Source organism: Typopeltis vanoorti, chromosome 8, assembly GCF_054136105.1.
Source record: "Typopeltis vanoorti isolate ZY-2024b chromosome 8, IOZ_Tvanoo_1.0, whole genome shotgun sequence".
Lineage (NCBI taxonomy): Eukaryota > Metazoa > Arthropoda > Arachnida > Uropygi > Thelyphonidae > Typopeltis > Typopeltis vanoorti.
Genome location: NC_143556.1, coordinates 147,666,636 through 147,681,271, shown reverse-complemented (window position 1 = coordinate 147,681,271; position 14,636 = coordinate 147,666,636). Strand labels below are relative to the sequence as shown.

Here is a 14,636-nt window from a genome sequence, read left to right as displayed (position 1 = left end):
CAATCATCCTGTAAGGGCTATCATTTTAAACAAATATTTCATGATATATATATATATATATATATATATATATATATATATATATATATATATATATATATATAATCAGCTAATGCCTTTTTATTCTCATATATAGGGAGTAGGCGAGGCCGTTTTAGCCCTATCTAACGTTTGGAGAATGAATGGGCAGTTCAATCTCCACTGGTACCCAATCAGAGATAGCTGGACCAAGGCTATCACTAATTAAGCGGCACGCAGTAAAGAGAGACGGCTCAACAAGTGCCGCCATCTCGTGGTACCTGACCCCTAACACTCGTATTTATTGTCTGAAATAATGTCGGTTCTATGGTCGATTTTCTTGAGTTTACGGGACGAACAACCCACTTGCCCATGCCAGAGATCGACTAACTCGGGAACCGGTCGAAAAAAAGGCTTAGAAAAATTTCTTCCAGTCGCCAACTAGATTCTAAACCAAGAAGTCTTCCTTCGTGCAGTCAAGCACCATGGTGTACAAACGCCACGTCCACTGAGCTACATAGAAATAAAATATTTTATAATCGCACATATGAAATAGTCGGCATTTTTTATAAACAAACAAAATAAATTCTTTTGTTTGCAATAGAAGTTTTTGTGACAAACAATCTATAAATAATAAATAAATATTATCTAAACACAATAATATTGAAGTACGTTATATTTGTCTTTTGTTTTTATACTTTAAGTGATAATCAAGAGACATTATTTTATAAGTCATATTTATTTATATGCGATTACCAAAAGTGAATTCTTATTTGTAAAATGGTAGTAACAGTAACTATATTTTATTTAATAAAATCAGTTTGTTAGGTTACCATATGAGTTTGTCGCTTAATATATTTCAAAAAGTTGATGAATTGGGGTGGTGTGATAGGCTTCTCATTTAATAATAATGCCTTATGTTAACTTCAACATCCAGTTTACCAAACAAGATCATTTCTCTTCTTGAGATAACTTACACCTCTGTTTTCTGACACAGACATGTCATATATGTAGACTCAGTTTTTTTGAAAAAAAAAAAAAAAAGACATATCTGATGTATTGAATGTTTTACCAGAGGAAGAGATTGATACTGGCTGTCTATACTTCCCAAAATCAGTTGATAAATATAAGCCCCTAACCTCCTGAAAACTGGACAAATCCACAAAACCAAAACAATAAAAAAATTTTATTTACAATAGAACTGTTTGTGGATTTTTCCAGAATACCAATATGAAGATTTTACTGAAGAAATTTAAACCTGCAAGAAACATATTTAAGATTCAATGAGGACCCTTACTTAAGGAATTTCACTGTTGTATGCAAGGACAGAACTGGAGATGGTTCTGCTTATAGAGGAACTATCCTAGTGGGCACTTGCACTCCTTTCCATCAGGTTCAGTATAATATTATTCTGGAAGCAGTAGTACTAAATCGATCTTGATAGCCTTATCTTGCAACTGCCTTAATCCATAGTTATGGGTGACTTTAATGGGCACAACACTCTGCGGAGTAGTACAAACACAAATGGATGACGTTGAATCATTGAACGAGTCCTTGACAATAATGGCCTCTCTATTTTGAATAAGAAACTCAATACTTTCTTCCTACTCACTCATATTCTGCTATAGAACTTACAATTTGCTCTTCTACCATTTTTTCACTGGTCACATGGGATGTTTAAGACATCTATGGAAGTGATAATTTTCTTGTTATTTGCACAATGTTTTCACATGAACCATATTCTCCTACACGGATGTCCATATGGAAAATGGACCAGGCTGACAGGAATAGTTTTTCCTCATCTAACAAAATTTTATGCTGATAGTCAAATGTCTATCAATGAAGCAGTAAAGCATGTGACATACTACATTGTCCATCAACAGCCTCAAGTCCAAAAACGTCAGCTCAATTTCTGCTCTGTCCAATTCTTTGGTGGAACTAAAATTAAGTGGCCAATAGGAAAAATAGTTGTGGATGAATGATTCTGATACCAGACCTCCTTCTCCGTCGAAAAGATAGAGAGGGAGGTCAGGTAGTCAGTGCAGCTTAATGATTACTTTATTACTTTATTCTGGAAAAATGAAACTTTTCCAGAATAGCAAGTTTTATTTCTAGAGGGATGGGGAATGTTAAAGGTTTAGAAGTGCACGAGGAAAGTGTTTCAAACACTAAGTACTACTCTGGATGTATGGAATTTCACCATGTGTTTTAAGAAAAAGGCACTAAGGAACTGATAGCTCCACTGCTTTTCAATTGAAAGTCTAGCTACCGGGAAAGTGCCCAAGGAGTGGAAAGAGGATAAGATAGTACTATTGCATAAATATAGTTTATATTTTTTGACATGAATACTTCTTTAAATTCAGAACAGTGCTATTGGGGGGGGGGGGTATGGGGTGAAAAGTTGAGTGTAACAAAATCATTCGATAAGGTTTGGATTAATAATTTCTAAAGTATTAAAGGTAGCCAAACCAACTTATATCATTTGATAGCTGAAGGAATAAAGATTTGTCAGTGACCTTCAGATAGCACGCCTCGGAAACTTCCACTCTCTCGTGGTACGATGCTCATTTTAGTGTCAATCAACAGCTCTCGTCGAAATCTATCGATTCAATGCATAATTCTTAAATTTCAAGTGTTGGTGAAGGAAATGTGGACTGAAGTTGAAAAATTTTAGAAATTTCACAATGTCCACTTATACTCGCTGGAAAGCCAGCCAGAAATATGCCAAACACATGTGACGGGAAAGAGGAACTCGTCAGCTTTCCAATAACCTAATTCGTTCCAATAACCTTATCCATTACCTTATTCGTTCCGACCCAGACATTTTAATGTCTGGGTCGGAACGAATAAGGCAGTGTTGGGAGTGAAAGAAATTGGAAGTGGAGCAGCACATGGCTGACGGCACACGAACACATGGATGTAAATGTCATAAGCAACTATGCGACCGCTTCGGAAGATTGGTGACAATGGAAGCCCACTTGTGCCATACCGATTCACAAATCGCCAGGAGGCACTTTTAATCGAGTCATCTTTCAGTATGACAAGTCTCAACAAAATCAACTGGTGTACGTTGCACTGAGCAGAGTCACATCTATCGGTGGGCTGTATTTGACTAACGAGAGATGATTATAAATTTTATCATGGTTATGGAAATTCAGCACCCACTGTCAGGGAGATACGCGATGAATACGAGAGAATGAAGAAACACCACTATCCATATGATATCCAGATATCAAACGTAGATGATGATCATGAAAACTCACGGCAGGGAGGCTTACTTGTCTCGGCGATCAACGCACAGAGTTTGGTGCAGCACGCCAAAGATATTGAAACTGAGCCCATTATGAAGAGATCTGACTTCTTGGTCATCAGTGAAACCTGGATGGATGATGTCACACCTGTGAATGTATCTGGTTTCAAACTTAAAGCATGTAAGAATACAGCCAGAGAAAGGCGGAGCAATCAACCCTTAACTTCATTGTCATCGTCCAAACGCACCGCCGGTGGAGTCGCCATATACAGGAGTCTCAACAGCTTCGCCGGTTCTCAACATATCATTACCACCATTACCACTGATGCCAGTTGTAAGCTTAGAGTCGAAGAACCATCAGTGGGAGATATATATCTGGACGACCTAACGATCAACAGTGTATCTAAATTTGTCCTTAGAGCTGTGTACATTCATCTGAACGCTTCATCGCCAGTGAAAGAATGTTGTATCTCTTGATCCCTGCTGCAATACTAGAAAAGCATAAAGAAAATAATCCCCACTATCGAGCCAGACCTGCATATGCCCATCATCATCACCAGTGACTTCAATGTTGATGTGTCACAAACCCAATCACTGCAGAACTTAATGGAATGCGAATTTAATCTCACTTACGTTCTGACCACGGCGCTCATTCTAGGTAATACTTGTAATGAATCTTGTCTATTTTTCATATCATAGACCTTTTATTTATCATAAATTTTATTTTATTATTCATAAATAAATTTTATTTATTATAGGTCTATGATAAGAGAAATAAAATAGACCTATGATAAATAAAATTATAATTGATTATTAAACTTGTTTTCATTTATTTACACTTCCACACACATATATAATCTGCTGGCGTGTGACCTATTCACGTAAACCACTCTGGCTGTGCTCCGACACAGCCACACCCAATTTTTCTTGGTTGTTAAGATTAGAGAAATTAGAGATAGTATGCAAAACTGAAGGCAATATTAACTGAAGTTCAGCATGGATTTGTTAAGGGGGATATTCCTCTTTCAGTAAATGTCTTTCATAACAGTCACAAGAGCAGATGATGAAGAAAAAAAGCCTATACTGCCATTTTGAATTTACAAAGGCATTTGGTGGGATCCTATATGATAAGCTGATATTTAACTTACAGCATATGGGTGTAGATATCAGGTTAATTTGGATTGGAGATTGGCTGTCTGATATATATATATATATATATATACCAGACAGAGGGAGTGGTATTAAGGAAGCACAAAGTGGGGGTTACACATGGCTCAGTACTGGGACCTCTACCATTTAATCAGAATTTAGGGTCCGGAAGTTGATGACAGCGTTTTCCAAAGTATGGTATGCTCATCCCTAGGGATACAACACTTTTTTTTTTTTGCCACAGATAAGTGAAGGTCTATTCGATAATTAATTTTTCAATAACTAAGAAAATCTGAAGGTTCTTTTAAACAAAACACCACACCACTTACTAGAAGTCTGAGGTAGCTTGAAAAAACATTCCATGTTTAATGTCTAGAGCAGAGTTTCTGGACTATGTAAAAATCAATTTAAAAAAAAATCCTTAGCCTACTCATGGTACTAACATACTATAGGCTTATATAACATCTCATGAATGAGAGGCCTATATATATATATATATATATATATATATATATATATATATATATATATATATATATATATATATATATAAAATCTCTATTAGGATTGCATCTGGTCGACAACATGATCTCATTCCAACTATGTGGTTTGAACTGTTTGCATTTTTAAAAGTTTAAATTACAATAGTTTGAATCACAAGGTCATATTTATAACTTAAACGGCAACAGTACTAAGCAATTGTTTCATCATCCATGCATGCATCTATACATGTTTAATTGTAAGTTTTAAAAGAGGTATACCGTGAGTAGACATATCGATACAAAATTTCAGATCTTCATTTGGACGATTCTGATATCATGATCCGTTTAGATGTTGTTTCTTTATTTACAAATGTGCCTCTTTCTGAAAGCATTGAATTACTACAACAGGAATTTCCTTCAGATATTGTAAACGTATTTGATTTTGTAATACATTCTGGTTATTTTTTCTTTAAAAATAAGTTGTATCAACAAATTGAAGGAACAGCAATGGGCAATTCTCTTTCTCCTGCTATCTCCAATTTCTTTATGGAACATTTTGAACAAATAAGTTGTATCAACAAATTGAAGGAACAGCAATGGGCAATCCTCTTTCTCCTGCTATCTCCAATTTTTTTATGGAACATTTTGAACAAAGTATCTTTGACAACATTTCTCTCAGAGCTACTCATTGGTTCAGATATGTCGATGACATTTTTGCTGTATGGAATGGTTCTTCGAATGAACTTCAACAATTTCTCACTAAGTTAAACGCACTTCATCCTAGGATCAAGTTTACCCTCGAAGTAGAATCAAATAAGCAGTTAGCCTTTTTAGATCTTCTAATTCTTCGTCAACCAGATGGTAACCTAAATTTCTCAGTTTATACAAAGAAGACTCATACAGGCCATTATATCCATGCGGAATCTCATCACCATCCCAGTCAAAAGGCAGGAACTATTAAAACACTGATTCATCGGGGCCCATTCCTTTTGTTCTTCAGACGATCTTTTACAGAAAGAACTACAATATATAACTTCCTTTCTATCTAATGGTTAAGAATTGCTTCATTAAAAGAACTTTGAGTAGTTTTAATGTCTTCCTCTTCAAACACAAGAAATAACGCGCATTCCTATCCCTTATGTACAAGGCATCAGTGAACGTATAGCAAAACTTTTAAAACCACTGAATATTATTTTTGCCTTTTGACAGTTTAAAAAAATCTCTACCTTTCTCACTTCTCCTAAGGACAAGCTTGATCATCCAGGTGTCTACCAGATTCCGTGCTCTTGTGGATTATCTTATTTCGGACAAACGGGAAGATCTGCCTCTATTCGGCTAAAAAACCAATCTTATTATTATTATTTTAACGGTGTCTCCATGGAGTCAAAAGATTCATCACGGGAGATCGACATTGACACACTAACCATTATTTACACAATACCTGTCATCCCTCTCCTTAAATTAATTCACAACCACCTCTGGCAAAGCATTCCACCCTCCAAGTAAAAAATCTAGTCCTAACACCCTGGTTAACCACACTCTTACACAATCTCCAGGGATGGCTCCTTGTTCTCTCACATCCTGCACTGGTCTTGAAAATATCATCAGTATCAATCCTGTAAAATCCCTTTAACAATTTAAATTCCTCTATCATATCTCCTCTCCTACGTCTATTAGCTAGTTTTTGGAGCCCACAGATCATCAATCTATCCTCATAGGGAACATCCCACAGACCTGCAACTCTCTTTGTAACCTGCCTCTGAATCCTCTCCACCACTTCCGCGTCACCAAGAAATCCTGGCGACCATATCTGTGCGCAATAGTCCAAATGCGGCTTTATTAAAGCCTTATAGAGTGGAACAATAACTTCCCTATCCCTGCTTGTTAGTGTGTTCCTCAACAACCATGTAATTTGATGTGGTTTTGGCAATCTTTGCAATATGCCCTTTAAACTTAAGTTCTCTGTCCACAATAACTCCCAAGTCTCTTGTCTCATCAACTTCCTGCAGTTCAGTTCCGTTAATATAGTAAACAGCATGCGATGTCATCCTCCCGAAGTGCATCACCTTACACTTAGCCACGTTGAACTGACAGCCATTTACCTCAGTCCATACTGTCAGCCTACTTAAGTCATCCTATAAAATATTTATTTACATCATTTTAATTGATTATCGTCCTTTACAATTTTGCATCATCAGCAAACAAGTGGATATTTCCATTCAAGGTATTTCCAATATCAATGATGTACAAATTAAACAATAGAGGACCAAGCACTGAGGTACACCACTAGTCACTTGCCTTTTCCTGGGCTCAGCTCCTCCATAAACCACTCTTTGATAGCTGTCCACCAGCCATCCTTTAATCCAAATCACCATCTTCGGATCCATACCCATTTGATCTAATTTATGTAACAGAGTTCCATGTGGAATCCTGTCAAAATCCTTTGCAAAGTCAAGTAGTATCACTGAGTAAGGATTTCCTTTATCCAACTCCACTGTTACTTTGTTATAGAAAGTAAACAAATTACTTAGGCAAGACCTACCCTTCTCAAAACCATGTTGCCCCTTATAAAGTATCATATTGCTGTCCATCCAGTCCTGAATTCTAATTTTAACCAATTCCTCCAAAATCTTAACCACAACTCCAGATATATTGATTGGTCTATAATTTGCAACCTCAGTCTTAGAGCCTTCCTTGTGCAATGGAACTATTTCCCCCTCTTTCCACTCTATTGGCACTTTACCAGAACTGAGGCTTAAATTAAACATCCTGGTTAGAGGAGTTGCTAATTCTCTTGCACATTCTCGTAACACATGGGCCGATATGCCATCTAACCCAATGGCAGTGTTAGCATTAAGGTTCTTTAATATATTAAGCACCTCAATTTCGTCTATCTATATATACTCTCATCAGTCAATGGCACATTTGACATTGCACTATCACTACGAAGATGGTACACTTTTGCGAAAAATGATCACTAAGCAACTCAACTATTTGATTAGCTTCAGTAATTTCCCTACCATCAACACTTTTTAAAGTAATCTTTTCATGGATATTCTTCCTTTTACTAGCCACATAGCGAAAGAACTCTTTAGGGTTTCTTTTGGATTCATCAGCTAGCTTCCTCTCATAATTAGCTTTGGCTTTCCTTACCATACAGGTTACTCTCTTTGCCTGTACCTTATATTGCTCATTGGAACGCTCATCACCCTTTTCTTTATCTGCAACTCCTGTTCATCATCATCATCATCAAATTCCTGCCATGTACCCTCAAAAAAGTAACTCCTGTTTAATAGTATTATTCATCCATTTTACTCCTACTTGATTTCTCCTTCTGACTCTGGGAATGCAGTCTGATACAGCTTTCTTCAAACACTCCTTGAGAATCTCCCATGCACCATCAACATCTCTTTCCTTGAATTTCTCATGCCATAGTATAGCTGAAAGCTGACGTCTCAGCTTGTCATAATCACCAGCCTTGTAATACCACATATACCAATTCTTAATAGAATATTCAGCACATCTTACAATCTCCCAGGTCAAGACCACATGATCGCTTTCCCCAAGCAGAGACATTGTAACTAAATTACTTATATGTTCTCCAATGTTATGACCAGATCTAACACTCTAGAATCTCTTGTCCCTTCCATCACATGCTGTCTCAGGTAATTATCTCTTAACTGTATAAACTCCATTTCCTTTGTTCCTTGTGACCATTCCTTCCCCCAATCTGTGCCCAAAGTTAAAATCCCCCATAATAATTACTTGACCTTCGCTCATCGTGCTAATTTGACAATACATGCTATCTACATTCTCCTTTATTCCCCTTGGATTATAGCAAACAACCAATTACATATTTCGCCTTGTTAATCTCTATCTCACACCAAACAGCCTCTAATGAACTGCCCTCTACATACCTGTCACAGTGAGGTACTTCTATCTTTTTTTGGCTTTAATGTTTCGTCTGTCATTAATAAAAGCCCTCCCCCTATTCTGTCCTGCCTGAAAATACTGTACCCCTTACATTCAATCCCAATAACTATATCATTCTTGGTTAACCAAGTTTCGCTAATTCCTATAATTTTTGGCCATGTTGTACTAAGTAATCACAAAAATTCTTCACACTTATTCCTAATACTTCGAGCATTAGTATACATAAACTGCAATACTCCCTTCCTCCCATAATCTCCCTGTGTGCGAATTAGCCCCCTCTATATACTGTTAACATTCTGCAAACAATTAATCCCATTTCCTTGTTTATTACCCTTTACTCTGTCCTTTATCAATAAATGTTCTAAATGCCAAGCTTCAATCCATTTAAGTGCAAACCATCTCTCTTAAAATATTCTTTCCTTTTTATCAAACTCATCCCAGACATTCATAAAATGAATATTCAGTTTCATTTCTTTGCAAAACCTTTTACGTAATCTTGACACCATTCCATTTACCATAATTGCTCTTCTGTTTTTCATCACTATCAAATCGTGGTAGCACACTCATGATCTATCCACGCTCACTCTTTGCATTCATTGCTATCATTAAATCCTTCAAATCCCATCTTATCGTGGTAGCACACTCATGATCTTTCCACGCTCACTCTTTGCATTCATTGCTATCATTAAATCCTTCAAATCCCATCTTACAGAAAATCTTTCGCTACCCAGATCATTCGTCCCTATAACTGCAATAATCTCACTCACTCTATCTTTCTGCAATTTCACAGCCTGTTATATCCTTAATCTTTGACCCTGGATAACATGCTTTAATTACTCTACCATCCTTAATACCCTTAATTATAGAATTCCCATACAGCACATCTTTTTTTGCTTCTTAACTTTATTATTATTATTATTATTATTATTACGGGCAACTCCAGGGAGTCATTAGACTCATCGAGGGAGGCCCCAAATCGTTTTCATCACAACTATTCGACATTCATACAGTATCTATAATACCTCGCCTTAAACTCATTCACTGTCACAGCATCCACCACAGACTCAGGGAGCGCATGCCACTCATTCACTACTCTAAAAGTAAAGAACCCAGCTCTAACACCTTTACTAACCACACTTTTGCCCAGTTTCCATGGATGTCCCCTAGTCCTCCCACAACCAGCCCTGTTCTCAAAAATATCTTCTGAATTAATTTTATAGAACCCCCTTCAGTAATTTGAATGTCTCAATCATATCTCCCCTCCTCCGCCTATCAACCAATTTTTGCAACCCACAAATCCTCAACCTATTCTCATATGGTTCATTCCACAGACCTACTATCATCTTGGTCACTCGCCTCTGTATCCTCTCCACCTCCTCCACATCAAGAAGAAACCTAGGTGACCAAATCTGGGCACAGTAGTCGAGATGAGGTCTTATCAAGGCTCGATACAGAGGAACAATAACCTGCTTGTCAACGTATTCTTCAGCAACCAAGTGATTTGATGAGCTGATTTGGCCACTTTTGCAATGTGTCCCCTAAATTTCAATTCCTTATCCACCAACACTCCTAAATCTCGTGCCTCATCAATTTCCTGGAGCACGGTTCCACCAATGCAGTAAACTGCCTCCAATCTTTTCACACCAAAATGCATAACCTTACATTTTGCCACATTAAATTGACATCCATTATCCCTAGCCCAGACCTCCAATCTATCCAAATCATCCTGCAAAATTTTGACGTCATCTGCATTCACTATTGCCCTACCCAACTTCGCATCATCCGCAAACAATTGAACTGTTCCTCTCAGATCCTTTCCTATATCATTTATGAACAAATTAAACAGCAGTGGTCCAAGAACAGATAGTTGTGGTACACCACTAGTCACAGGCCGTCTTGTGGACTCTACTCCCGAGTAAACCACTCTCTGATATCTCTCCGTCAACCACCCTATTATCCATCTCACCAACCCTATGTCCATTCCTATATGCTGCAATTTACTGATTAGAATTCCATGTGGTATCCTGTCAAAGGCCTTAGCAAGGTCCAGTAGAATCACTGTAAACCCATTACCCTTATCCAGTTCAGCCGTCACTGTGTTATAATACGTGAGCAAGTTACTGAGGCATGACCTACCCTTCACAAAACCATGCTGTCCCCGATACAGTATCCCATTTTCTTCTATCCAATCTTGTATTTTCCTCTTGACTATTTTCTCTAAGACCTTGATAATGATTCCTGTTATGCTGATTGGCCGGTAATTTTCAACAGCAGCCTTGGAACCACCTTTGTGCAGTGGAACTATTTTCCCCTCTTTCCACCCCCTTGGGACTGACCCAGTCCTGAGGCTCAAATTAAACAAAATGGTCAAGGGCACTGACAATTCTTTGGCCGCTTCACGTACGACACGAGCTGGCATACCATCCAATCCCACAGATGTATTGACATTGAGGTTCTGTAATTCTACTTCATTCATCACAATTCCAGTATAAGCTGTTGGTTCTTCCATTTCTGCAAATTCACCACCTGGAGGATATACTCTTGCAAAGTGCTCGCTCAGTAATTCCACAACATCGACTGATTCGGTTACCTCCCTACCCTCAGCATTTTTTAAGATCATTCTACCATGAGCATTTTTCCTTTTACTTGCAACATATTGAAAAAACTGTTTGGGATTCTCTTTAGCCTGCATGGCCAATTTCCTTTCGTAATCTGCTTTTGCTTTTCTTACCACCCTTGTTACCATCCTGGCTTGAGCTTTATACTGTTCATGCACCTGATGATCACCCTTCTCCTTAAATTCCCTCCACAATTGTTTCTTTTTTTGCAGCTCAAGCTTAATAGGGTTATTCTTCCATTTAACCCCTACCTGATTTATTATTCGGACTCTTGGTATACAGTCAACCATTGCCTCCTGCAAACAGTTCTTAACCACCTCCCATGCACTATCAACATCCAGCCCTTGCAGTTTTACATGCCATGGCGTTGAGCCAAGCACACACTAAGTATGACAAGCACAAGCTTGTCATACTTAGCAGCCCGGTAATTCCACATGTACCCTGTCTTAATTGTAAATTCGACTCCTTTAGCCACCTCCCAAGTCATGACCTTATGATCGCTCTCACCAATTGGTGGCAACATGGTCATGTTCGTTACAGCTACATTCTCAGTTGCAATTACTAGGTCCAGCACTCTCTGCCCCCTGGTATTTTCCAATACATGTTGCCGTAGATAGTTGTCCCTTAATAACTGCATAAAATCCAATTCCTTCCTCCGATTTGCCCTCTCCTCTTTCCAGTCAATGTTACCATAATTGAAATCACCCATAATAATTACCCTCCTTCCCCTCATTTCTTCTATTTGCTTATGCATACCATCCCCACCATCCACTCCATCACCCAGCCTATAGCAGCACCCAATTGTATATTTTGTTCTGCTAGATTCTATCTCACACCAAACAGCTTCAAATGTGCTTTTTTCCCCATCCTGCAGTTCAACTTCTATACTCCTTGGCTGAAGCTCATCAGCTATCATCAGTAACACTCCTCCCCCCTTTTTATTCACCCTGTCACTCCTGAACACGCTGTACCCGTCGCATTCAATCCCACTAGCTTTATCATCTTCTGTCAGCCATGTTTCACTAATACCGACAACCTGTGGCCTGGAAGTGCCAACCATGGCCAAAAACTCTTCTTTCTTGTTCCTAATACTCCTGGCAATAGTGTACATGAATCGCAGAAGCCCATTTGTCCCATCCCTACTTTGATGCCTTATACTAACTATCCCATTCTGATTTGTTGTCCGTTGTACTCTCTCGGGCATAATATACTCATTCATACACTTAACTCTCCCGCCTAAAGTCTGCATATCTACTCCCCCCCCCCCTCTTAATAAATCTAGTTTCCCTGAGTCTGTACATCCACTTCCACATCATTCATCAACACTCTTTCAAGTCTCCGTACACCAACTCCATTCAAATGTAACCCATCCATCTTATATAAGTCCTTTCGCCCATCGAACTCATTCCACACATCCACAAATTCCACACCACTCTCCATGCATAACCCACACATAAAGTCATTGGCAATTTTGGCCCTCCTTCTAAGCACTTCGCTGTCATACCGCGGTAAGATACTCACCATCCTAACTCTCTCACTCTTCTCTTTTGCTACCTCAAACAACTCCCTCACATCCTCTATCATTTCCATTTTGTCCTCTTTCAAATCATTCGTTCTTGCCACGATTATCATCTCTTTCACCCTCTGTTTTTGCAGTCGAATAGATTCGCTGACGTCCTTTATGTTCGCACCCGGCTGGTACGACTTCGTTAAATTCTCAATTATTACGCCTCTTAATAGCGAATCCCCATACAGCACTCGCTCCTTCATTTTATTAACGTTTACGAACTTTCTATTATTTGCCGTCACAGACTTCTGCCGGTTATTTGTCGGTACGTTCAACACACATTTTTCCATACGCTCCAGTTGTCTTCTGGCTCTGTGAATCGCGCCATTCAAACGGGAAATTTCGCTACTCGCATTTATCTCACCATTTTCATTATCGATCAAATCATCCATTCTTTCTGTGTTTCTACCTTCATTTACACTTTCAGCGACGCTCTCACACCTATCTGGCACTACCACGCAATTCTCTAGTACACCGCCATTTTCTACATTCTGACTACCGTTAACGATATCAGTCTCGATACACGAAACGCACTTGAAGTCCTCATTCTCTTTACACTTTCTACACATATTAACTCCACTATCACTTTCTAACCAGACTCCTACCGCTCTTCGCAGGGCATACATCTCACAGACAGCACATTGCATAAATTCGTTTACATCAAAACTCTTAAACAAATATGGCGACCTGGTCGCCATTTTTTTCTTTATCGGTGCCATGTGTACGCTATCTTTTCTTAAAAATAATAATTAAAATAACAGAAAACACGCAAAAATTGCACAGACACACCAAGAAACAAAAAGCAAACAATACTACTTAAGATTTCAGTAAAATATCTAATGTTAACACAAAATAATACTGATCTTTTCAGGAGCTCTCGACAAACTGACTATCTAATCCGTGCGACACCAAGCGACCTCCGACAACTTGACATCGTTTACTCCCACTGATGGTTGTTTTTGTCCCTGATCTTCTCTCACATTCTTTAGTATATCACTCAGCAATCTGTGTATCTATTTCTGCACTATTTATTCCATGCACATATTCACTTCTGTCATTCTCATACTTTGTCATTCTTAATCCTCCCCCCATACTTTCTATTCCATAAAAAATTAGAACATATTGGAATTCTGAAAGATAGATTATACAATTTGGTCTGATCAAAATTATAAAATATATTACTGTCATTTAAAAATGTCCGTTCATTTGTTTCAGGAGAACTTGCACAAGTCTACTCCACATGCCTCTATCAGATACATTGGGATATGGCTGTATAAAACATGTATGTTCCCTATGAGACGATGGTAGCTAACTGCGAAGTCTTGATGATCACTTAACGCGTTCATTGCCAATCACGCGATGCGAGTTCTCACCAAACGGCCGATCACGCGTTATCGATAACTAAATAAAAAAATAAAAAAAATTTGGCCACCACACGAAATTCCAATTTCCAGCTTGGCAATGAAAGTGTTAAACTTGGGATATTAGTCAAACCAGATGTATCATCATATATTACACTAAAGCTTCTGTGATCATATGAGTCAATTAATACTGGCAAAACATTTGATATATTAGATGTGAAATGGACTGTGCAATCTTTCGTTTCTACCTTGACATCA

At 38.2% G+C, this 14,636-nt stretch overlaps 1 protein-coding gene across 1 annotated transcript in view; it reads right to left on the bottom strand.

The window, feature by feature from the left end:
• Positions 1 to 450: 450 nt before the first annotated feature.
• The window catches only part of LOC150104415 (rho guanine nucleotide exchange factor 10-like), a 172,413-nt gene continuing 158,227 nt past the window's right edge, over positions 451 to 14,636 (bottom strand). Inside the window, exon 7 of the mRNA XM_090396364.1 lies at positions 451 to 531. Coding sequence (XP_090252490.1) covers positions 495 to 531 — 37 coding nt within the window. The 3' untranslated portion in view covers positions 451 to 494. The remainder of the gene's footprint in view (positions 532 to 14,636) is intronic.